Raw genomic sequence first — 24059 nt, 5'->3', positions numbered from 1 at the left:
ACTGATTTTTTTTTCTGCTCTACCGCTTGGTGCAGTGACCGAAACCTGGTAGAGAGGGATTGCAGTTGGGTCTCTTGTGAGGTTTAAGAGCCCCTTCCACTTGCTTGGGACGCCTCCCGTGTTACAGAATCCGCCTTCAGGTCCAGGGATTTCCTCTAATATGTTGGATAAAGCCAAGACACTCCAGCCTGCCTATGTTGGGATTGTGCCGCTTGCAGAGACTGTGTCAAAGCAAGGGAAGAGCTGTTCAAGCACGTATCAGGATTCATACCACAGCTTACGAGAAGGTTAGCAGGCTCTGCTTTCTTTGTTGTAGGCACTGTATAATTCATTTTTGGGGGTTTTATTTTGGGTTTTTTTGGTGGTGTTGTGGGGTTTTTTTCCCTCTCGCATATTGAATCTGCCTGTTTTTTTGTTTTCTGGGCAATAGTCCAGATTTTGGGTTTCCCACTGACTCCTGTGACCTCTTGTCCCTGAGGGTGCCCAAGCACGTCACTCGACAAGCCTGGAGCTCTGTATGTAGTGACTTGCAGTGCTGGGACCTTGAGACAATTTCACTTGCATTTGGAAGTTTTGATTTCAAAGTTAAGATTTCTTCCTCTCCCCTACATCTGTAGGCCACTTGGGAGCAATGTTTTAAGGCTGTTTCATTAAAGGTGTAAAGGCTTGTTCTGAAGTGGCAACTGCCTTGAAGAAGATAAGAGTATCACGTTTTAAGTTTCTGTGTGTTCTTGTTTTGAAAGCATGCAAGGAGTGTGGTGTATATATCCAAATGTGATTTTGTTTTAATTGATGGTATTCTCCTGCAAATATGTGTGACTTTTTAATGAGGATTTAACAATTCTGAAAGATTATGTAGACAGAGAGAGGTCAGATTTCAGGGAGTGATATCTAGAAGGAAAGAAGAGGATCTGGAGGGATTGAAGAAGAGTGAGAAGATGAAAACAGGCAATGATCCATTCATAGTGCGTAGCATAATAAATATCAACAAACAGGAACTGGGAAAAGATTACAGGGAAGAATGGCAGAACATCACAAAAAGCCAATGGCAAGTAGCAAGGTTTATGTTTTATCAGAAATACTGGATCTGTCTAGCTACAATTTTAGTAGGAACTTGCAGAAGGGAACAGTGATCTGAAGTACAGTGGCCTCAGAATAAGGTGATGACTGATTTTAAGAGCGAGTAATGTCATCTGAAAGGAGCGGAAAATAACCTTCTGACATTTTGGACAGCAAAGTAAGATTAAGATGGGGTAGGTGTTGAGGACAAGAATCCAGCTAGAATAAGGCCATGTTTGTTGCATAAAAGATGGCCAGTGTGTGGAAGAGGATTTTAGCAGTTGCATTTAGAGGATTTTTTTCTCTGGTATGTAGTCTCGGCCTGCTGAAGCTGCCAAACAAAAATGTTAGGTTTCTGCCCCCAATTGTCACTCCCCCTACCAAGCCTATTTAACATCTATCAAGAGCTAGCTTGTTGCTAACTTTTAAAAATATTACTATTTTTGTTGCATGTTTTCATTGGAATATTCTTTGTTGAGAAAATATGGAAAAGGAAAAGAAAACTGAAGTCACCGTCCTCAAATTCAAGTTCAGGAGTTATAAATCCATTAGTATAGGCAGTGTTCCCAGATTTCTTTATCTGCTTTGGAGACATAGAGCTGCAGCATATCAATCTTCAGAGGAAAAAAACAACCCAAAATTTAAAAAAGCCAGAACTTGCATCTGTCCTGTATTTGCAAGCATTGATTTTCACAGAAGGTGAGCACTTTGCATTTGAATGTGCCAGGATGCATCTTCCATCCAGTCACTAAATATCACAAGCTGTACAGCGGGATAACATGCACAACAAGGAAAAAGCAATTCTGTCTTACTTTAACCAATATAAAAAGGTTTGTTGCTGTCTCAAGTTGAAGTGAATTAAGACCATTGAAATCTTGTATAATTCTGGTTATTGGAAAAGCTGTGTTGACTCTGCAAAGTCCAGCAATACCATCAGCCTGCGCCATGGCTAATTCATGATACTCTAATATCATATGTGATGAGGAAAGCTGCTTTCCACCAGCTACCAGATGAAGGTTAGGGAAGAAAAATAGATGCTGCCAGCTTCTTTCCTGTCAGATGAAGAAAATAATAACCCTTTAGCTTTGCTGCTGCTCCATTCAAGTCTCCTGCAGTCTCGGGATGCCTGTTGTATTTATGCTGTAGCATGCCCTGTGTTTTGCGGAGCCAAATCTTACAGGCAGTGGAGGAAGAGATGCACCCACGTGTAAACCCTTCCAGAATTAGCATTGAGCTGAAACTAATGACTGTTGTCTTAGATTTTGGTCCCCCTAAAAATGGGACAGCTTAATTTTGTTGTCATCAAGACAGAGAATTCATGCATTTGTCTTCCTCACTCTTTACCACCTCTTAATAAAACTGGGCAAATAAGGGCTGTCTGTATTAATGCTGACAATGCTCATATCTATTCTCTTAATGATTCTCATGGGAAGCAGCTATGTGGAATAGACTACGTCTTGCTTCCTGGTTTCTGGAAGACAGATGTGTCCTAAATCTGATTTATTTCTTCTTTTGAATTAGGACTTGACACTGAAGTTTGGGAACTGGTGATCCTTTCTGCACAGAAATGGTTTGACATGCAGAAGTCAAAGAACTTAAGCTTGTATTTTTCAAAGTGTGTGTTAGGGCAGTTATTTGCAAAATTCCTAGAATTCAGGAATCCATAAACATGTTTTCTATTCAAGAATGCCTTGGAATGATTTAGTTTTCAAATACTAGAGCCCGGTTTGCAGTTCCTAGATCAGTTTGCACAACAGTATGGTAGCCCCTCATGAGAGATATGAAGAGGGAATTGCAGAAGAGTACTCAAAACCCAGTTAGCATTCACGTGAGTTTAGCTTAGAATTAAGTACTTCCAAAACTAAATTCCAACTTTTCCACTTCTGTGCTGCATCTTTAATTTGTTGCTCTTACACTAAACACTTTTTTTTTGGCAAGTCCTCCCTTCAGAAACATTCAGTGAGACTCGGGGCCTGACAGTGAAACTCACCTGTCTTTTTCCAAGATTTGTATCTTCGGGCCCAGACACAGGAACAAGTTCCTGCATGCCATCTGATCTGCACGAACTGTGTGCACATTCTTGGTCCACAGCAAATGGGAGGTAATTTGAGTTAGCTTAGCCTTTGATTAAACTATTAATATCTGTTCAGTACTTTGAAGAGATCAGGAGTCGTGCAAGTGCTGGTTAACATTTGGATTTCTTCAGGAGTAATCTAGACCTTACCGTCATTACACCTGTGGGCACCTGAAGGTCCAGCTGGCCCATGGCCATACCTCATCGAGGAGGGGTCAGGAAACCTGCACATGTAGACTCGGAAGCTCTCAGTCCCGAGGAGATCCCCAGCAAGAGGGCAGCCCCTGTGCCCAAGGCATCTCACAGGAATGCAGAGTGACATTTTTCCGTAAAGGGTGATCTGTGTCTTCCTGCTTCAGAGTGGACCTGAAGTTGCCGTGGGAGATGCATGAGCAATGGAAATGCATGGATAAACAGTGTCAGAAACCAGTCACAAAACACACAGATGCCTTTCTGAATTATGGCCTAATGCATCCCACTGTTTGGAATTATTTATGCAAGTAGTGCTCTGACACATTAAAACACAGAAAATGTGTTGAATGCACGAGGAGCTGATGTGCTGGCATTTCTTATGGCAGATCCAGAGGCACACCAGACTCCCTGTAGCCTCTTGCTGCAACCACAGCCTGTGACTATGCTTAAAAGTAAGAGGTGCATTGAAGGTAAGATAATGATAATTTATGTGAAGTGGCTTGAAGTTGTCAATTTAAGGGTCAATTTAACTGTCAATTTAAATTTATTTTTACTTAATAGCCAGTGTGCCTTGTTTGACTGTGAGGACTAGAGGTATTTCAGGGTATTTGTTAACTCTGTGACATGAGTGGGAAGCTTGGGGAAAGGGTTAACACTGAATGATCTGGGTTTTTGTAAGTCAGTTGTTATCAGTGGAAGAAAAGTCATAGCATTATCCCTGGAGCTGAATTCACATGTTTTTTCAGTCTTGATGCGCTAATGTGTTTTTGGTTTTTTTGGATATGACATCTTTTCCCCTCTTGCAGTTTACTGAACTATTCCTGTCAGTGTAATGATCCCCAGCTGTTGCTTTAGCCCTAGCTATTTTCATGCTGGGAATGGGAAGAGGAGGAGGAGTGGGACAGAGGCTAACTTGTTTACCACACTATGATCTACTTAATTTGTCAAAAATGGCTGTTACAGTGCTTTCTGTAGTGCAAAGTAATACTAAAAGGAAAGAGTTGCAGACTCTTACATCCTGCAAGAGCAAGGAGATGTAAGGACTCAACACATGCAGAAAACGAAAAAGAATAGAAACTGGGTGTGGTGTGATGAGTACAGCTGTCAGTAGCATTTATGCAGACAATGCTTTGAACTAGTAATGATACCAAGTAAAATTTCCAGTAAGTGCTTTCCTGCCCTGTCAACTGAATTTTCCTCACAGTTGAACTGAGCTTCATATTCAGTGGCAGTGGTGCTGAGGTACTGATAATCCCAGCAACTTGGAAACATACTAATAAAGCTTGAAAACACTTGTGTGGCTTTCAGATTGTTGATTTTTTCATAATTATCTGTTGTTTCTTTTTTCAAGAAAACATCTGTATTTGTACTTTTAAACAGCAAATGACTGATGCTTAGACTTCCCAGGAGCTGTTGAAAAGCAGATGCTTTTTTTGAAAATGGAACTATGGTATTTAAACTCAAACTACTTTCTTTGCATCCAGAAACAACTTCTGGAGTCCTTGTCCAAGGATGAGGGTCAGTGACAGGAGTGGGTTTTCCTTCTGTTTTCGGATCCACCTCAGGCTGCCTGTGTAAATTTTTCTCGGTGGTTTTATCATCCACAAGATCTGTCAGTAGTCACCTCCGATTTTTCATCGTGCTGTCACACCTGCAAGTCATTGATCAACAACTTAGTGAATATCTATACCAAAATTAAGTGCCTGCTTAGATCTTTCATTTCGTGCCCCAACTCCCATATGTCCAGTCTTTTCTGAGCATTGAATTACTGATTTTGTCACCTGCTGCATCAATAAATTTCAGTCCAAAATGCAAAACCAGCACATTTTTTGGTAAGAACCTCTGCAACCTATGGTAGAAAATGGGATGTGACTCCTGATGTGGCTTAGGTTTATCAAGTTAAGATGTGTAGTGGGCCTGTGGGGCAAATTGTGCTGCTTTTTCTTGCAGGAGGCTCTGCAGGATATGTAATCTGCCCAAGGGCATTAACATGGAGCAGAATTCATAGTTTCTTTCTTTTACTTGGGCTAATGAAAGTAGATACAATGTTTTTCCCTGGCATTATGTAATATTTACTAACCCGGTATCTCTCCAAACTACGAGCAGACCTGCAGTAGCTGAAATACGTTGCAATATGGTGATTGCTAAGAAGAACTACAAAATGTTTTTTGCTCATTGGTGTATTCAGGAGAGATGAGATGGGTAGTAAAACTGTGCAGGTGATCTTCTGTCAGAGTTTATTGTGCATATAATATAATCAACATTCTTTCAAGTGAACAAAGATTTTAACTTTCCAGCCTGCAGTTCTGCCATCTAAAGTTATATTGGCCTGATGCAGCTAATAAGAGATGTGAAAGAAGTTGATGATAAGGAAGAGGATATATTGCTTTGGGACTTAAATTCTTTTCAAAATCAACAGTGAAAATCCAGACTTTCTAGACTATCTTATTTTAAAACCGGCTTTCGGAAATAAACTGTAGAAATAAGCTGTAGAGAAAACCTTTTGTAAAAAGATAGCTTTCAGTGTTTTCAGTGGAAGTGCCTGTGATGGACTTTTCTCCATCATAGGGACAGGAATCATGTGTTGCAGTCATGCTTATAAGGACCTCATTCTGTGGTCTCCATCCCCAAAGGCAGCTCAAAGGCCTGTCACCATTCTGAGGGTATTTCCCATAACAACTCTGCTCTACCAGCTGACACATTTAGCATCTTTTTGGTAACCTTCCTCACTCAAAAACGCTTGTCAGGCACAAACATTGTGCTGCCCAGCTGGGTTGCTGGGGGCCGAGCTGAGTAGTGCTCTCTGGGTGACAGAAGGAAGAGATCCACTTTTGACTTTCTCAAATGGAGTTTCTGTAGCTTCCCGCTGCTCCATGTTTCTCCAGTAGTAAGTGTATGGAGACTATAGCTGTGTTTTTTGTAGGAATGGAATGTGGCAGGAGGTGTGTTCTTTGGTTACACACCTCTGCAAATTTCACAGCAGTGCTGGAAGCCAGAATACAAGCCAGAAACTCCCTTTGCATAATTTGATCAGTATTACGAGCAACATGTAACCTGTCCCTGGAAATAGTTGTGTGTTTTGTTTCTTATTTTGGTGGATGTTCTTTTTAATCACTTTCACTTTCCTAAGTATTCATGCCTCTGTCTGTGTTACACTTAGGTGTGAAGGTCCTTCTAAGCCTGCCTGCAGCCCTTTTCCGCGCTCTGATGTCAAATTCTCCCTCTTCAGAAGCAGAAGATGAGATTTTAGAAGTAGATGCTAAACTACCTTTGTGTCTCCCTGAGAGACTCTTTTACTGCTGCTAATAATACCTGTCACACTGACTGCAGGCAGTGTAGAACGAGGATTGTATCTTCAGGACTGACATGTGATGGTGAATCTTAACTACGGCTGCAAACGCTGTCCCCCGCAGCCAGCTCCCTGCCTCATTGCTGCAGGCAGCGACAGAAGGGAAGCGTGTCTGCCCTTCACTTGCTTTTGTTCAGGATATGAGTGAAAGCCCACCTCCATTACCAGTTGGAGAGAATCTTGAAGTGTGTGTGGTCTGCTGCTGCTGGCAGTCCCCTCTGTGCCCTTCAGCAGAGGACTGAGCCAGCAGTAACATTCTAAACGTCTGCAGAATTTATCCACCAGTCTGAAGTCAGTGGTCATGCAGGCCATTCTGGACTGCTGGGTTTTTTTGGTTTGCTGATTGACCTGTTATACAGAATTATATTAGTTAAATATTTATAGCTATGATAGTACATTGAGCCTCATAGCTCGAATTGTTCAATGCTGTGGATCTTCCCTCATGGAAAAAACCACAGTAGTCAGTCCTGGAGAGGTGTAGTCCAGAGTTTTTTTGAAAGAAAGTAAATGTCTATCGAGAAAGGAGGTAACAAACAGTAGATAGATGTTGTATCATCATGGTGCAAAGATTCTGAGGGACTTTGATGTGCTTTTTATGTGTAATGCAAATTCTGGGGATCAGCTTCCACACTGGGCTGCTGTGGAGGAACTGATTTCTAATGCAGAGTAATATGATGACCACAGCTGAATCTTGCAAGGTTTTTACAAGTAGCAACAGAATAGAATAGAATAAGTACAAATAGAATTTGTACTTAAACCATAAGAAGGTGTCAGACTGTTGGAATACGGAGGCCAGGATCTTTATTTGAGCCTCAGATGCCATGACTGTGGCCTGTGTTCTTTGCAGAGAAAACAGCAAAGATGTTTTTAACTACCATGCATTAAAGAAATATGGTAATTCCTTGTAGTATCCACCTGAAATTCTTGCTAAGAGAGAATGCTGGGGCTTGGAGAGAAGCTGGTAAGAGGAATGCTAACTAGATAGGGAATGCTCTGAGTCTTCGTTTTGCATGTAATATGCACCTTGGACAAAACCACTGTTGTTTCATGTCCCATGAAATAACTGTCAGCACAATGAACTGGCTGAAACTGGGAGATACTCAAGCTAGCTAATTTAAAATTATAAGGCCCAGCTTTCTGAGTTCCCTATATAACTAGTTAATTATTTCTTCTAAAGAACTGCTGGTTTTGTATTTAAATTTGCATACTTCTAAGTAATTTTTTTTACTACTTGTGGAAAAACACATTTGCTCTCATTTGCATTTGGTTTCAGTAAACCAAAGATCTTTAGGTGGTTTTAAATCCGAAATGGTCTTGGAAATACAGAATTATTCCATGTTTTAGTGGAAAACCCCAAAACACAGCTCATATGTCGAGGTGTCCCAGCTGTTGCCACAGAAGTTCTGTGGTGTTTTGACCATTAGATGATTCCTGTGAGGGGGACTTTTAACCTCTATCTGTAGAGGGTGCCCTATGGCAGAAGGAAGGCTGAGTCACTGGGCCAAAACCAGTCTCTCAGAAATGTTTGAGGAAGTTTGTGACCTTGATCTATGAAGCTGTTTGTGCACTGGAGCACTCTGCTGTAGCAGAAATTGAAGTATGGGAGGTGACCTATGAAGGAAAAATATTCAACCATGTCTCACTTGCTGCAAGAAGCATAGAAAGATTTCCTCATCAATTTTAGTGTTATAAACATATCTAATCAATCATGTGTGTTTATGGATGTGTCTCGGCATTGTCTCAGTGCTTGATTTTCTTTCTGCTTGTTAGAAACCCACAAAAATGCATCCCTCGAACTCAGAATTTTAAATACAATAAAAAATTGTTCAGATTCTGACATACCTCAAAATGTTTGGTTTTTTCTTTCTGTATAGTTTTTCAGAAAAACTCCCATGTATCATCTTTATGGAAAATGAGCTGGTTGAAACTCTTTCTTCTTATAGGCAGAGATACCTCTATCTTTGCAAGAAAAAAAATGAAGAGTTTGAACTTGTGTTTCCCTTGTGTAGCTTGCCTTTTGTACTGTCACCTTAGTAGACAGCTGTAGATCTAATTGCCAGGATATATCTACCTATTCCTTCTTCTTTCTTCATTTGTCCCCATCTGCCATGTCATATTAAATTATGGGCGAGAATTTCTTTCTAGGGTCTTCTTTGCAAGCTGGTTAAGGGCAATGTTAGTTCCTCCTTATTCATTTTTTCATGGAAAAATACAAATCACTATAGACTGTGACTCAAGTTTACACAGGGAGTTGGGAAATTCTCTCTGTTTTTCCCTCCTCAAGACTTCTCTTCCAGCTATAAATAGTAACAATGGATATATAGATGGCATCAACAAGTACTGATTACAGTTAATATTTACTGTACTATGATACCAGTGGGGTCAATTTTAGGTAGACCTTTCTGCCTAGGTATTTTGTTACAGGTCATCTTGTTGGATCATGCATGGTAGCCAGATTCCATAGATATGGATATGTGCCTAGTTACTCACATGCTTAGTTTTCACCTAACCAGCACTACTGAGACAAAATGATTTTATAGGAATCAGTACCCTGCACAGAAAGCAAACCAACTTTTCCTACTGACTAGCTTGTTGTGCCTTTTTACATGTTGCATATCTTACTAAATATACCATGTTATGTGTATTTCAGGTTAATTCCTTAAAGTTGTAACAGTTTCAGCAAGTGCTGAGATGGATTATAGGTGTACCAAAACTTTATGGTTAAGACTGAGCTTTTATGTGTTCGGTAGAAACACTTATGTACTAATAGTAACAAACATATCTGATTTGAAAATTTTAGTATCCAATAAGACAAGATTGGCTTTGCATTAAAAAGTAGCAGTGAATAAAATGGCATTAAGTCCCCCTAAATCTTACATGTTTAATGGAAATGGCAGAAGTTAAGTTATGAAGGAAGAAGGTAAAGGTAAATGCTGTAAAATGCACAGCAACTGCTAGTCTTAATTATAAATATATATGAAAAGAACCCTCCAAAGTTCAGCATAACTTTCATGGTAATAATCAAGTTTGCATTTATTTGGAGTCATGTACATGAGTAGCTCCTGTGAAATAAGCATGTTCAATGTGTGCAGTATTGAGACTGAATCTCAGAAGTAAAGAAGTAAACTTCTAAGGCTGTGAACTGGCTCTTTCTCTGGGATCTGCACATTTTACCACCAAAGCCAATGCTGACTTGAGCCTTGGAGAACCACTAACAGGAGTAACTGTTCTGTCCTGTCTGGAGCTTAGATCATATTATGTCTTGGTACTTGGAAGGAGCTACTGGTTTTGTTTGTTTTATAGCACCGTGTCCTAACAAAACTAAAATTGCTGTAAATGCTGGTTTTATCTTCTAAATATGGTTTTTAATTAACATTAATGCGATTTCTGCATTTATCAAATTTGATATTAAGCCTCAAAAATGACCTGCTGAGGTAGCTTGTTGTTCTGTGCTCTGTGTGAGCTAGCTACCTTGTGGTAATATGAGGATGGAAATAGATCCTTTTACTTTTGACTGTGTACTTCTGTTTTCATATTCTTTGGGGAATTCTGTAGGTTGGGACTTATGATTCTGCTAAATTAACTGTATCAAAGAATCTATATTTGTCTGTCTCCACTAAGAGAACTACTTAATGCCTCATGACATTGACTCATTAAAAGATAATACAATATTCCATCATCCTTTGAAAACATCTTTTTAAATTTTTCCTATTTCATATTTCTCTCCCTGTGGCATCTCCCAACAGTAAAGGGCTATTGCCCTGAACCTGTTGTTTTTTTTTTTTTTTTTGTTTCTAGCCAAAACTAGTCTTCTGGAACACATTCATATAGGCAATCAACAGGCATGTGTAAGCTGCATGCCATGTCAATGATTTTATATGACCCAAGAATATTTTGAGCATTAGAACCTTTGAAGAGTGTGATTTTATCAAGAAACAAGCCCTTCTTCTTCTGAGAGTGAGAGTCAGTTAATTTTCTCATTTCCTTGTCTTTTTGTGTTCTTAATTGACCAGTCACTCCTTTTTCTGTACTTTTCAGCTGCTTTTAAAAGCTTCTGGGCATTTGAGAGCCTGAAGGCTTTTAGAAGTGCTGGATGGAAAAAACCAATTCCAGTGTGATATGACCCACACTGCATCCTTGGATTATTGCTAGCACATACACTGTGAAATGTTTTGAAAGTTATTGCTTTGGAGGTGAAGCGCCTGTTCTGTTTTTTAAGAATCACTTGATAGAAGGTTTAGGTCTACATCAGGTAGAATCATACTCCTGTTCACATCTGTACAAATGTTTAATGCTTTCATAAGCTTCCTAAGAGGATAAGAAATAAGAGGTGGTTATGAAAGAAGTTTCAAGTCCTCTATACAAGAAGTGCCTTTGATGCAGCTGTGTGGCTTTTTTGATTAAACCTCCTCTTTGGCTTTGTTCCCAGAATCATCTCTTTTGGACAAGCACAGCTGGGTAAGGAGTTGTCAGTATTCCCTGGACTGGTACGAGACACCTTTCCATCTCAGCATGTTGCAGCAGGACGTGCTGATTTCTGCAGGGCTGCAAAGAAAACCGCTTTTATCACTCTCAGAACCTGCAACAGGGAGCTGCTCCTGATCCCAGTTTTGTTTCCTGTTCAGGATATGCTTCACAGAATTCCTCTTCGGGTGTATGGAGAGTGGTCCCAATCCTACTTCCCACAGGGGGAAAACCACAGCATGAATATAAATAAGTGGCTTTTGCCTCTAGTGTGAAAGGTTCTTGCAACAGTTGAACAGACCAAACCAAATTTTCCTTCTATGCTTTACCCTCCCAAACTCCATTTTCTCCACAGCATGGTTGCTAAGGAAGGGCAGAGGAAGCTGCCTGCACTTTAATAGCAGCCGTTGTTGTTGCTTCAGTAGAGAAAAGAGGTAGTGGAATGTGAGATAGTCTCAAATAGTAAAGAAATAAACTTCTGCTTAACTCTCCCTTTGTGCAGGCTTGCTTCAAGCTATTCTTTAAAATGCATTGAAATGAACAGAACCGTATGGCTGCTGCTCCTAACAACAGTGGATGCTTGCAAATTGTGAGGATCAACAGTGTATCTGCTGCTTCTCCTTCACGCCACAGAGGGACACGAATTTTTGGCATCCGCTTCCCAGGGTAGCAAACTGTCATATAATCCCTGCAGTTTGGGTGTCATTTACAGTCTGCTTCACTTAAATGCTTCTCTGTTAACTGCACAGTCTGCTTAAATGCAAAGCCAGCATGTATTCTCCATCAGCAGTTAGTGGATTAAAATGCTGTTAGGCTCAGAAAATTGCCTTTAAAAAAGGCCCAAAAAGTTAGCTTTTCTTTGTTGGTAACGCCCATTCTAGCACATTCTGTGTAGTGCTGGGTGTGTTGTCAACAGCACCAGAAAAATGCAGCTCTAAAACAGAAAAAGCAATCCTCCTCAGCAATTTAAGTTATTGGGAATTAATTTTGACCATTGTATACTCACTCACTGATCATAAACTATCACAGCTGATTTTTTCTTTTAGTTTCTTGTGGACGCTACAAGTACTTTGGTACACTAACAGCCCTTTGCTGCTTTTGTACAGAAAGGTGTTGCAACTGGAGTTTTACAGATGCTGCCCTTGCTGGTGAATCTAATCTGGCTTCCTGTTGAGGCATGAAAAATCTAATGCAAGTCAACATTTGTTTTGTAAGCTGGCACAGCTGAAAAATTCTCAGAGACCATTTTTTGGTGTGAGACCATTTTTTGTGTTCTTACCACCTCTCCAAGGGACTGAATTCAGTAGGCTGTAGCTTCCACAGAAAACAACAGCTGGTGTGCTGCATATTCAAAAGCTGAATTTGGCATTTGCTTCTGGTCAAATGTGACTATTTAATCAGAAAGTAGGAAAAATATTCTCTTCTTAGTGTAATTAGAAGGGCTGCTGGCCGAGTGGTAAGTGGAAAGGTGGCTTCATCCTTCAAAGCAGTAGTTACATGGCACTGTGATATTTGAGTTAGAGGCCCCAGTTCTGCACAACCAGCTGTGCCAGTTTTGTTCAGCAAATACCCCATGTCATCAAAGTTGTCTTTTATTGTTGCATATTATAATTAAGTTGGTTGCATGCAGGCCATTACATACGGTGTTAAACACACTGGACTGAAAAATTGGAAAGTATGTGTGGGCTGCAAATGGTGGCCATGTGCCACATCTCCTTAGTCCATGGTCTCTGACCCTCACAAAGTAAACCTAGTCAGACCTGCTCAGTGCTAGGCCAGTGAAAATTCTCCTGAAATACCTTTGTCACTACAGAAAGGCAGAGGTGTTCAACTAACTGGCAAGTTCCCATCCCAGCTTGTGCTGTATTAGTGCTTTCTTGTGAATTAACAGGGTGCTGTAGCTGCTCAGTGCTTTCAAAATGGGCTCTGCAGAGGTGCTGAACAATTTACAAATAAATGACTGTGAGCCCTTATGAGCATTAAATTGCTTTTTACTGCTTTTACTTACGCTTGCACTTTCCTCAGCTTAGATAATGAAGTTAGGCTAATTTCACTTGTTCTTCAGTAGTTTCTCGTTCTGATCACATGGTTTATTGATTGGGCTGCAAGGATAAATTCTTCTATCAGGCAGACTGCTTTCACTGAATTTACAAAATTGATAAATCACGTCTGTGAGCATACAGCCTTTCTTATTAATATGCAGTTTATGTCTTGCACTCTCCCATTTTGCATGGGTATCCCAGCCCGAATTCCACAGAGTTCTGCCTCCCTCAGTCCCTCTATAGAGTTTCATTTGGCTTTAGCAGCCTTCCTTCCTTCCTGCTCTGCACTGCTGCTCATGCTGTCCCAGTTGTAATCCACCATATGGCTGTGCTTAATCGTTACCTTGGTTGGGTGACCTTAAGTATCGCCTGGGATTCCTCAGCAGGAAAGGTTTTGTAGAAATGTGAGCACAGACTCCCTTTGGCAGTAAGTCTCTATTGAGTATAACATGCACAAGGTCTCACCACAAGCTTGCAGTTCACAGCCCTGTGCTTCTTCTTTCTAGTTTTCAAAAAACAGGAAATGCAGAATATTTTTTAAGTTTATTGTCTCAAACCTATCCTGCTATGTGAGACAGTTTCTGAAAAGAGATCTTAATTTTATTTTTCTCTGTTGAAATGCTGAGATGCAGAATCTGCAGTCTAGTTTCTGCAGTAGTTCTAGTCACATTACTAAATGCAGTGTGGTTTAGAAATAGAAGGACTTTCAGATATCTATGTCTAAGGGCAGGCATGCTGCTGCAGATTTAGGTGATGATCTGCAAAAAACAACTTAGCTCATCATAGATATTTGTTCTTGCTTCTGCTTACTACTAATGCACCCCTGCACTACCACCAGAGTTGTAGCTGTCCTGAAAGTGCTTATGGGTGCAGGCTCTGTATATTATTTATGTGCTGTTGAATCTGAGCTGCCACCAGCTGTGAGTAGCTGGTCCTGGAATATGCCTGTGACTGTTGAGAAAGTTTTATGTTAAGATGAACAAAAAATAATCATGACATGCTGTATTTTACTAACTCTGGTGACAGTAGCTGTATCACAATATTATTTGTCATTTAATACATCTCCCAGCACCGCAGTTCTTCTCTACTCCTCTTAAACTTAAACTGTGGTCCTCTCTCCTAGCTCCCAGATTTCTCTGGAATGTTTTACTGATCCTTGGAACAGTCCATTTGGGATATAAAAACATTGTTCAAAATTTAATTGGGAACGTTTCATACTTGTGAAGTAAATAAATTATGTCCAGTTTTGAGTGGGAAAATCTGACAAGCATACAAATCCCACAGAATATTGCAGATAGTAGAAGGGTACCAGTTTGGAACTTATTTTCTAGCCAGTAGTTCTGCACTGCCTTTTATATGACCTGATTTATTCTTAACTTGAAAATTAATTTACAGGTTAAGTACAGGGCTAAAGGAAACAGAAGATTGTCCATTAGTGATTGAAAGACTTACACTTCAGTTTGTCTTAGAGTAGCTTTGAATTTCTCTGGTCATTCTAGACCTTTGGCTGAGCTCCATGTGCAACAGCCTTGGATTGGTGCTTGGGACATCTGTTAATCTATATATAGGATTCACACACTTGCACATGTAAACAGGTGATCTCCTAAATATATGAAATGGCATTGGGAACTCCAAGTACTTAGTTAAGCCAAAATGTATTCAGGAGTGAACTGAAATAATCCTTTTTGCCTTCTTCCCTGCCACAAAAATAAGCTGTATTGGGAAAAAAAAAGTACTTTATGGCAATTATAACTCGTGCTTAATACGTATTTATATACATTCATAAATCCCGGGAACTACTTAGTCTTATAAAAAGGGTCTTGAAAATGACTTTTTTTCTATTCTCCAGTTTAAGTCCTCTTGACAGTTTCTTTCTGTCAAGGGACATAGGGTTTAAAAATAAAAGGTGCATATAATGGGGAGAGAAAACGGGTAGTAGATTGTAACTAATAAAGAAATAAGATATATTTAGAAAATTCATAAGGGAGGCTGCAGTTAGCAGGAGAATTTAAAGTCATTTGATGAAGTCTCTAGCAGTCTGAGATTCATTTCTAATAATTCTGGGAACAGCAGGGAGACTTCAGAAGAGCGAAAGACCAATAACATTTTGCATCACGGGTGATGTAAAGTGAGTAAAAAATGGCTCATCTGCTATCACTTCCAGGAAAAAAAACTATGGAAAATTTGATCAAGAATTTAGGTGGTGTAAGAATAGCAGTATAATCACGCTGATCAGCTTTTTGGTTTGTGAAAACAGGTCCAATCAAATGTGATTTTGTCATTTGGATTAGTGAAATTTGGTTGCTAGGAGTTTTGTCTGGGTGCAACAGATTTTCATAACATCTCTAACTTAGTAGTGTGGTGTATTTTGGTTTCAAGAGGTATATTTGAATTTAATGAAGTAGTGCTTAATTGGATTAAGAACTGGTTGTAATCATAGAAAGCAGAAAAGCATTTCTGGTTGAGATCAGCCTGGTAGAGTCTGGAAACACATGCAAGAGATTGTAACAGTGTGGACAGAACAAATACTAGTGGAGGAATAAATAATGACATTAAAAAAAGGTTTAGATCATTTAAGCCAACTGAGACAGTGGAGCAAAATGCGCAGTAATACAGATGACAATACAGGTGTGCACCCAGGAGCAAAAAATGCCAGCCACACCTGTGTGGGGGAGTTTTTTGCTGAAAATCCCTGACTGGGAGGTGAAAGGTAAAAAGTAGGCGTAGTTAGAAATGTGAGGGAAGGTAGATGGTCGTAGCAAGTAAGTGGCAGAAAGGGCTAACACACGTTACTAGATGTGTAAATAGGAAAACGTGAGTAATAGTAAGATTATGTACACTTAAAGCTGGGGAGGTGGACCTGATGCTGTAGGTCTGTGCCTTGTCTGTATACATTTAGTAACATGTGCTAATTTAGGGTATGGCTATGAGTCCCTAAACAGCTCAGTAGTAGAAGTAATGCCATGCAGTGGGAGTTAAATGGGCAGAAATCACGTAGTGGCAGTGTGCTGTTGGAAGGATGAAGTCTAACTCCCGCCTTCAGTGCTGGCGAATACCTGGTGTCCTACTTGTTCCACTACAACTCCTGGCTATGTGGTCATCCTCTTCAACTTACCAACACAAAAACTGGTGCCTGTTTTGACTGGGCTGCGGTCACTGTCGTGTCAGTGAGTCCAGCCACCAGTCAGGGGGACATGAGAGGGGATGGGGGGAGTGAGAAATTTGACACTGTCTCAGCAAGGTGTTAGTTAGATCAAGTGCTTCTGTAGATTTGGGGTTTGATAACCTCAGAAGCAATCCAGCAAATGAGAAGCTCTGTGAGCAGGCTGGCTGTGAGCTGTGTTGGCCCTCACGCTAGCACAGAAGTAGGAGTGCGATCTCATGCTGGGTGGGAGGAAGAGTCTGGACCTACCACTTCTGTTTGCAGTTTCACAGCCAAACGAAGGGCCTGTTCCTTCCCCTCTGTGTTCACTCCTCCTTCTTCTGGCTCTTGGCTGATCCCACACAGAATTACCATGGTGCTCTGTACATCCTCCTCCCCTCTCTCACTTCCATATACTAAAAGAAAGTAGTTTCCTGCCCAGGATCCATATAGTAAGAAGTCATAATTTGTCTTAAGAAACAGAAGAGAGGTGAGATGTTTGCACACTGTGCACAGAGGTACGTCCATAGGTAGAAGGTACTTTTCTCGGTGTCATAAACAGTTTCAAAGAAAGGGACATCAAGAGTCAATGGAAGTGGAAGCCAGACAAATCCAAGAAGAAAATTAAGTGTGCGTTAGGGTGATTAGGTGCTATGGAAACAACCATAGGAAGGAAGAGATGGATCTCTTTTTTTATACATATGAAGACCAGAACCCTTATTGGAAGATGTATCTTAGTCAAATGCAAACTGCATAGGTTGAAAGAAACAGGTAAAATGTGATGATGTCTGTAAGTAGACAAAGTGGCATCTTCTTAAATTTTTTGATCTCTGCTTTAGGGATTGTGCAGTACAAATTTGGATATAATGTATGGAGTTAATGTACTGGACAAGCAAAGTATTTAAGAAAGGTGGCGTAAGGGTTATAATAGGATTGCATTATTAGACTGTAGAGCAGTTTTGCTCTGTAGTGGTTCCACTGCATTTGTGTGGACTTTCATTATGTGGACTATACAAAAGGCATTAGCTTGACAGAGAAATTCAAATTAAGACCGGGGAGATGAGATGCCTTGCCATTCATTTTATAATATGTGGAGTATACTTAGGAGTTTGGGCTTGATTGCAAATGGGATTCAGTGATACTCAGGTTATCCTAATTTGAGTCATGTGTGTGTCTACACATTCATGTGAATTTTTTCCTCAATTTCGAAAGGTCACTTTCATATGGAAGCTGTCTTTGACTGTAAGAAAAATCTAGAATTTGAAAAAATCTAGAATTTGCTTCGATTGTATAGATTAAAGGGAAACTGCTGTTATAATCTAAATGTTGAAATTATGACTATTCCAGGGATTTGCACTAGAAAAAAAGCCAGCTAATTGCATTTCACACAGGTCATGAATATGTTGAATATGCTAAAATAAATAGGAAAAATTCTAGTGATAAGGGGATTCCTTTTGCAGTGGAAGGACACCTCTAGACGTATCCGTGGTATTTCACTTTCACAAGATGTTTCTGAAGGTGAATTTCTGAGCTGAGGAAGGAAATCAGCCTGGTAATTTAGAGTAACGACCAACAATTTTGACGTATCGTTTAATCTGCACATAGTAATTAGAGTTTTCAGGAGTCATTAGCAGCTGGGGTGTCACTCTGTGTTTATTGGAGGACTGTCAGCTGGTGTTTCTCTTTGTTTGTTTTTTAATATTAATGGTTTGGAAAGCAGTTGGTGCTCTAGAAAGAACTGAGAAACAGGCCTGGCTTTGTGGATTTTTATCACCCTGCCAAGACCCTGCGCAACTTCCTCTCCCCCTGGCTGCAGAAGCCTACGGAAACCTGACTGCTGGGGGCCACTTCTGCAATTGCTGCAGGGCAGGGCAGCAGGGTGGGAGGGGGGGTCTTTTCCTTCTGCTGCTCACCAGTGCCTTGGCATCCAAAGAAGAAAACAAGATGCATTTGAAAATGTCTCTTCAGTTGTTTCTTGCACTGATGGATTTCCTTCTCTCCCCTCTCTCTGCTGTCGTGCAGTGCTGCAGTTGAAGCTCCAGCAGCGACGCACGCGGGAGGAGCTGGTGAGCCAAGGGATCATGCCGCGTAAGTACCACTTCAGTTCTTTGCCCTGGTGTTTTTATGCATGTTTTTTGGTAGAGAGTGGTTTCCCATATGATTCGAAAGATCGGGTTCTCTGCTTCTGCATGGAAAACATCCTATGTAAGAGCCCCACCCTGGGGACCAGCCTGGTCCTTCTGAAGTGTTGGTGCCACCTCCAATACTGAGGAAGAGGGTAATGGCTGCAAGTGCAACTGTACTGCAAAACTTGGCTTGCATTTCTTCACGGTGCACAGTCTTCTGGAGACCATGCTATGTTAGAATTGCCTTGACTCCTGCTGGTAATCACTCTTCTAACAGGCTTCCTGCCTCTGCATTTTCTGTTCTTACAGTGTGTCAGCTCCCCAGACCTCTGAGGCACTTTTAACTTTGTGTGTACATATTCCATAAACCGACCAAAACCAGGCAGTGTGTATAAGATGTTAGCCAACAAGGGGCTCTCTTTTATGTTTGTAGCTAGAAACCAGCTAGGAAGAGCCCTGTGGGCATCAGCCATTGCCCTTCTTGCAGGGGAAGGCAAAATCTGTGGAGGTAGAGAACGTTTACTTTTCTGGGTAAACAGAGAGGATCTACCCTAAAGCCAAGCTTTCACTGTCAGATTAGCGTTGGAGAAGGTATTTTTCTGTTTTGTTCTCCTCCTTCCCCCAAAAATGCAAAAAAGGTATCTGACAAATAGTTTTGTCATGCTTTGGTACCTCTGAACTAGATGACCTATAGGTAACAATTTGAAGCAAGACCACACAGCAAATGTTTTATTTTTGAGGTCCTCTCAGTTTCACACAACAGCTGTAATAAAAGGCAGTGGATCAGGTATGTGTTTCTTCTTCTGTCAAAAGATTTCCTGCTTCCCTGTTTCAGAAGCTTTAATTGGAAGATGGTGTAGTAATGAGGATTTTCTCACTTCTTCTGTTTCTGGGGTGCATGCTGTAATATGACACAGTGGTGTGACTTAGACTTTGCTGAGGGCTGAAGGTTAGACTGTCAGCTCCTGCTCTGAGTGAAGAAAAGCTGTCAGCAGCACTCTGTCAGCTGAAGTGGCTTGCTGGATGTCAGTAATGTTCTCAAGAGGTTTCTGGGACCCCTGCTTAAAATTATGTTACCATAGCAAAAAGAAAAGATTATCCTGTCTGGATATATCCTGTCTGTTGTCTATTTTTTAACCTGGGGAGCTTGTATACAAGCTTCTACAGAATACACTTACCTGCTTTTGGATGAAAGACTAGTGTCCCAGTGACTGGGCCTTTTTACTAATGCTTCTCAGAAGAAAATGTTCCTGACTTCTTTGTGGTCTCCTGCTTTAGGTGGATATGTATGCAAATACTTTATTAACTCATGTTCAGTACTGGCTTTCTTCAAAGTGTGGCTGGCCAAACTTGTGATTCCTGAGAGGGGTCTGTTTTACAGGCCTTTTGAAAATGAGGCCCTTGCAAGTAATTCAAGTAAGGCATCCAGAATAATTCGTGAGTCTTAAATTTGTTTAAAACATAGCCTAAATTACTAGTCTTTGCAGATTTGTGCCCTTCATTGCTTCGTTTATATCTCCTACATGTGAGTTTTGTGACAGACCAAAGAAAAACACTCAGTGAAATATCGTGAAAATACTGGCAACACATGAAAAGGTCCTTTCTGCAATGGAGAAAACCCACTTTAACACATCTGTTCTAAACAGGATTTGAAATTAGTTCCTCACAGATAATGGTGTCATTTACCCATACCTGCCAACTGGAAATAACTGAACGTAGGGAAATGTTTAAAACATAATTTGCCTGGGCCATTTTTGAGGAGAAGATCAGATGTGAGATAAATTGTGATACTTAAAACAAAAGTCCCATTTTTGACCTGAGAAGTACAGAGGATGACTAGGGACCGTGTTCCTCCAGAAGGCATCTCAGAGCCACAACAGCTTTACTTCTACTTTCAGGAGTTCCTGGATACACATTTTTACTACTGCTAGGAATGTGCAAGTATCCTGTATTCTTTCTTCTCTCTGGCCTATACCTCTTGTCTGTGAAAATGTTTAAGTACTTAATCTTGTCCTGCTGTCATCTGCTACTGAACATGGCTATGCTGGACTCATGTGTCCCTCTTGGGTTTGTTAGCCAGGAACCAAGCCCCACACAGTCCTTTATGATGATTCAGCAAAAGTATAAAAGTTGGAATCCAGAGGATGGTTTGGTGCTGAACTAAAAGAGCTGGATTGCTCTTTCCATGTCAAATGCTAGTTGGCTTCTTTTCTTTCCTTTATTTTCCATCTGGAAAGTCTTAACACTCTTGAGAGAGCCGTGATGGCTGCAGTTCTATCTGCATTACAGGAATGTGCTTTTGAAATGAAGTTCCTGATTGCAACTGCCTACTGTACCTTGCTTTGCACCATAAAATGAAGTTTGAGAGCTGGATTAAATTGGAATGAAGGTAAAGTGGAAAATATTCTGCCTAGAGCTAATATGCATCCAGCCCATGGCACCAGACTACAGCTTATCTGGCACCACACCTCCAATTCACCTTCATATCCAGAGTGTGGATGTCACTTCCTCAGCATCGACTTTGTTTCTGTTTTGGTCTTACTGTGCTTTCCTACATGTTCGTTTAGATTAGCCTGTGATACAGATCAGTTCCTGTATATCTTGAGGCAAACAGCCATGGAAAAATCCATGAGCCAAGTGTGGGAGAAGTGAAAGGTTTTGTTTTACATTACAAGCTATGTAGTGTGCAAACTCCCATTGGTACCTTTGGTTCTCCTGACTGAATCTAAACCCCACATAAGATTTATTCTGCAAACTGGTGCCCTGAAAGAGAAATTTCATTTCAGGCTTTCATCAACACGAGGTTTTTTGACACTGGAAATATGAGGAGTGGGAGATGACACATTTGTGTCACCTTTAAGTGAGAGTGAGAGTCATGGTACTCCTGCTGTGCTTGTTCATAACAGAACTGGGAATTGCTTACTTTGTCCCATGTGGAATTTTGTTTATATGATAGAGTGGAAAGGCAAATGTTTCAACATTTTTTTACCAAGTACACTTAATCTCACTTAAATAACCTTCCCTACCCACCAGCCACCTACAGTAGGACTTTGCTCCACTGAAGGATTAGTGTATTGTAGTAAGAAATAAAGCATTTATAGGCAGTGAAAGAGGATTCAAAGTAATTGGGTTTTATGCTTCATTAATTCTTCTTGCTTTCTGTTACCACTTTGTGTAACCTTTTACTAGTAGCAGGATTCATTAGTTGAAGATTAAAATTCTCAATTGCCCTTAGAAAAAAATGTGGCAAGCAAGTCTTCACCTGCAGCTGACATACCTGTGATCTGAGGTAGAATGACTGTATCTTGAAAAAAGGAGAGCTGAGTTTTTCTATTTATTCAGGTTTTGGCCTATTTTCTAACAGTGCAAATAGAAAAGCCATTTTGCTATTTGCATTTTTTTGTAGCTATGCAGAGATGATTTTCATCTTCTTGTCCTCACAAAATGCAAGTTAAACAAAATCTGCTGTCTGTGTTCAACTCTTTGAACTCTTGTGCTGTAGAAGAACAGTCAGATGCTGTCATTTTTTAGTGTCAAATTTAAAGGTTACAGCTATTGTAAGGTTTTTTTGGCGACTATTAAACACCCCATTTTTCACCCTTGAAGAGAATATTTAAAACAGTAGCTAGTGCACATCTGAGTAGAAAGTTATGTGGAAAGTATCTTCAACTAAAACAGCAAATCTTTTTAGGGGAAAGACATTTTGCAAATGTAGCAATACTCTGTTATGCAAAACATATGGCTCTTTTTCTCTTTTGCAAGATTTAAAGCTTCACATGCCCTTTGTTTTATCCATCAGGATTGTAATCTTTGGCTTCTGGCTGCAAACACAAAACACAGGCAAGAATGCAAGGTTGTCATGTGGCACAATCCTGCAGGAAAGCTGTTTTGACCATCACTTCTATCTAAGCAGGCGAAGCAGAAGTAGATAATTTCTGGGAATGTGCCTTGTGTTGCTCTGTAGTCGTGCTTTGTGAGTCTCTGAAAAATGTCACAGGCATCCTTTGAAAAGGGCATTGTGAGCACTGAAAGCTAGAAGGAGGGTGGCTGCTGTACAGGCTGAGAATTTCCAGGAGCTTCTTTTTCACTTCAGTGTATCTGATGCTTGCCAGTTTTTGTGCCCACATCCAACTCCTCTGTATGTTTGTGTTCCGGGATGCAGAACACATGACTCTATGTAGATCCAAAGAGGATGGAATTTGTGCATGGAGATTCCAATAGCATTGCTTTTGCAGGTGCTGAGGTGTTTCTGTGCTCTAGCTGTGTGCTACCCCACTCTGATGCAGTTTTTGCTTGGATGTGCAGCCTGCCGGATGCTCGAGCTTATTTCAGAGTACGAGTGTATTTTATCCTCAGACTCCATGAGGGGAATGTGCCGTGGTTCAATTGCAACATGTCACACAATTAGAAATTATTGTGATACAGCAGGCAGTCTCATGATTATCATCTCATTAGGCCTCTCATATCACTAGCTGCAATTTTTCTAGCCTAAGGTTAGTGGATAAAACGTAGTATTTGTTATTAAACTAAAACGCAGTATTTACTTTCTTGGGAGTCTGTGAGACATTACTTAAAATGAATTCTAAAGGAATTGCTGTTTACTGGGGACAGTTAGTGACTTAAGGGTGCAGAACACAGGTTATGCTTTGGCATACCAGTGGTGATCATCATCTAGACAAAGCTTGTAGTAGCTGGTCTTCTGCATCCAGCACAGCCACCATCACAAAAACCCAAGGATCTTTGAGGTACTGAATTCAGGAAGCGAAGTGCTTGCCACCTGTGAGTTTCTAAGGTTAAGTCATGTCTCTAGACTTCAACATCTCAACCCCAAGATTTGGCCATACATCCACCCTTGTGTTTGTGTAGGGTAGCTAAAAATGCTATTTCTGTGTTAGCCTTTACCTGATAGTCTAATCACTTCTCAGTTTAAAAAAAAAAAGTTTTATAATACTTGAAAATTATGCACTTCTAGCTTTATTGCATGGCTCTATAATTAATATTTATGTTCATGTTTTCGTAGTTATTTCTTATTATGAATCTTGTCAATTTAGTATATGTGTGCTAGTTGAAGGAGACCTGTCAGTTGAGGATATAATCTACCTTTGGTTCCTGTTACATACAATAGCTACAGTAGAACATATTAAATGTCAGAAACAAAAGAAAAAACCAGTTGTATAAATTGTTTAACTGTTAATTGGGAGGTAGGAGCATCTTTCTATGTTTGTCAGAGAAAGGAGAGGCAGCAAGCTGTTGGAACGTGACGGTTACCTACAGGTGCAGTATTGTTCATGACACGAGCTGCTCTGCCATCATGCTGGTGACTTCAGGGGCAGTTCTTCAAGCCTCAGCCATATTTTGTCTTCCACCTAAGGGCCGGGATAGATGAACTGCTGTGCCTGCACGGAGTTTTACTGACTCAGAACCGTTGCAATGTGGCTAGAGAGCCGACATTTCAAGGTTGTAGCGTGTTCTGTTTGAGCTGCAGCTAAACCCATTGCTTTAGCACCCTGAAATAGCTCTTCCTGCTACGTAATGTGTCCCCGTCATTCTCACACCACTGTACATACCAGATCTTTGTAGTGACATTCCTATAGTTTTATGGAATCTATTT

At 40.5% G+C, this 24059-nt stretch overlaps 1 protein-coding gene across 1 annotated transcript in view; it reads left to right on the top strand.

Moving 5' to 3' along the window:
- The window catches only part of MRTFA (myocardin related transcription factor A), a 107146-nt gene that overhangs the window by 58474 nt on the left and 24613 nt on the right, over positions 1-24059 (top strand). Inside the window, exon 7 of the mRNA XM_042051147.1 lies at positions 18345-18410. Coding sequence (XP_041907081.1) covers positions 18345-18410 — 66 coding nt within the window. The remainder of the gene's footprint in view (positions 1-18344; positions 18411-24059) is intronic.

Source organism: Corvus kubaryi, unplaced genomic scaffold (assembly GCF_017639235.1).
Source record: "Corvus kubaryi isolate FWS band 111438036 unplaced genomic scaffold, C.kubaryi_AGA036_p1.0 74, whole genome shotgun sequence".
In the NCBI taxonomy this organism is placed as follows: domain Eukaryota; kingdom Metazoa; phylum Chordata; class Aves; order Passeriformes; family Corvidae; genus Corvus; species Corvus kubaryi.
This window is presented reverse-complemented; position numbering and strand designations above follow the sequence as displayed.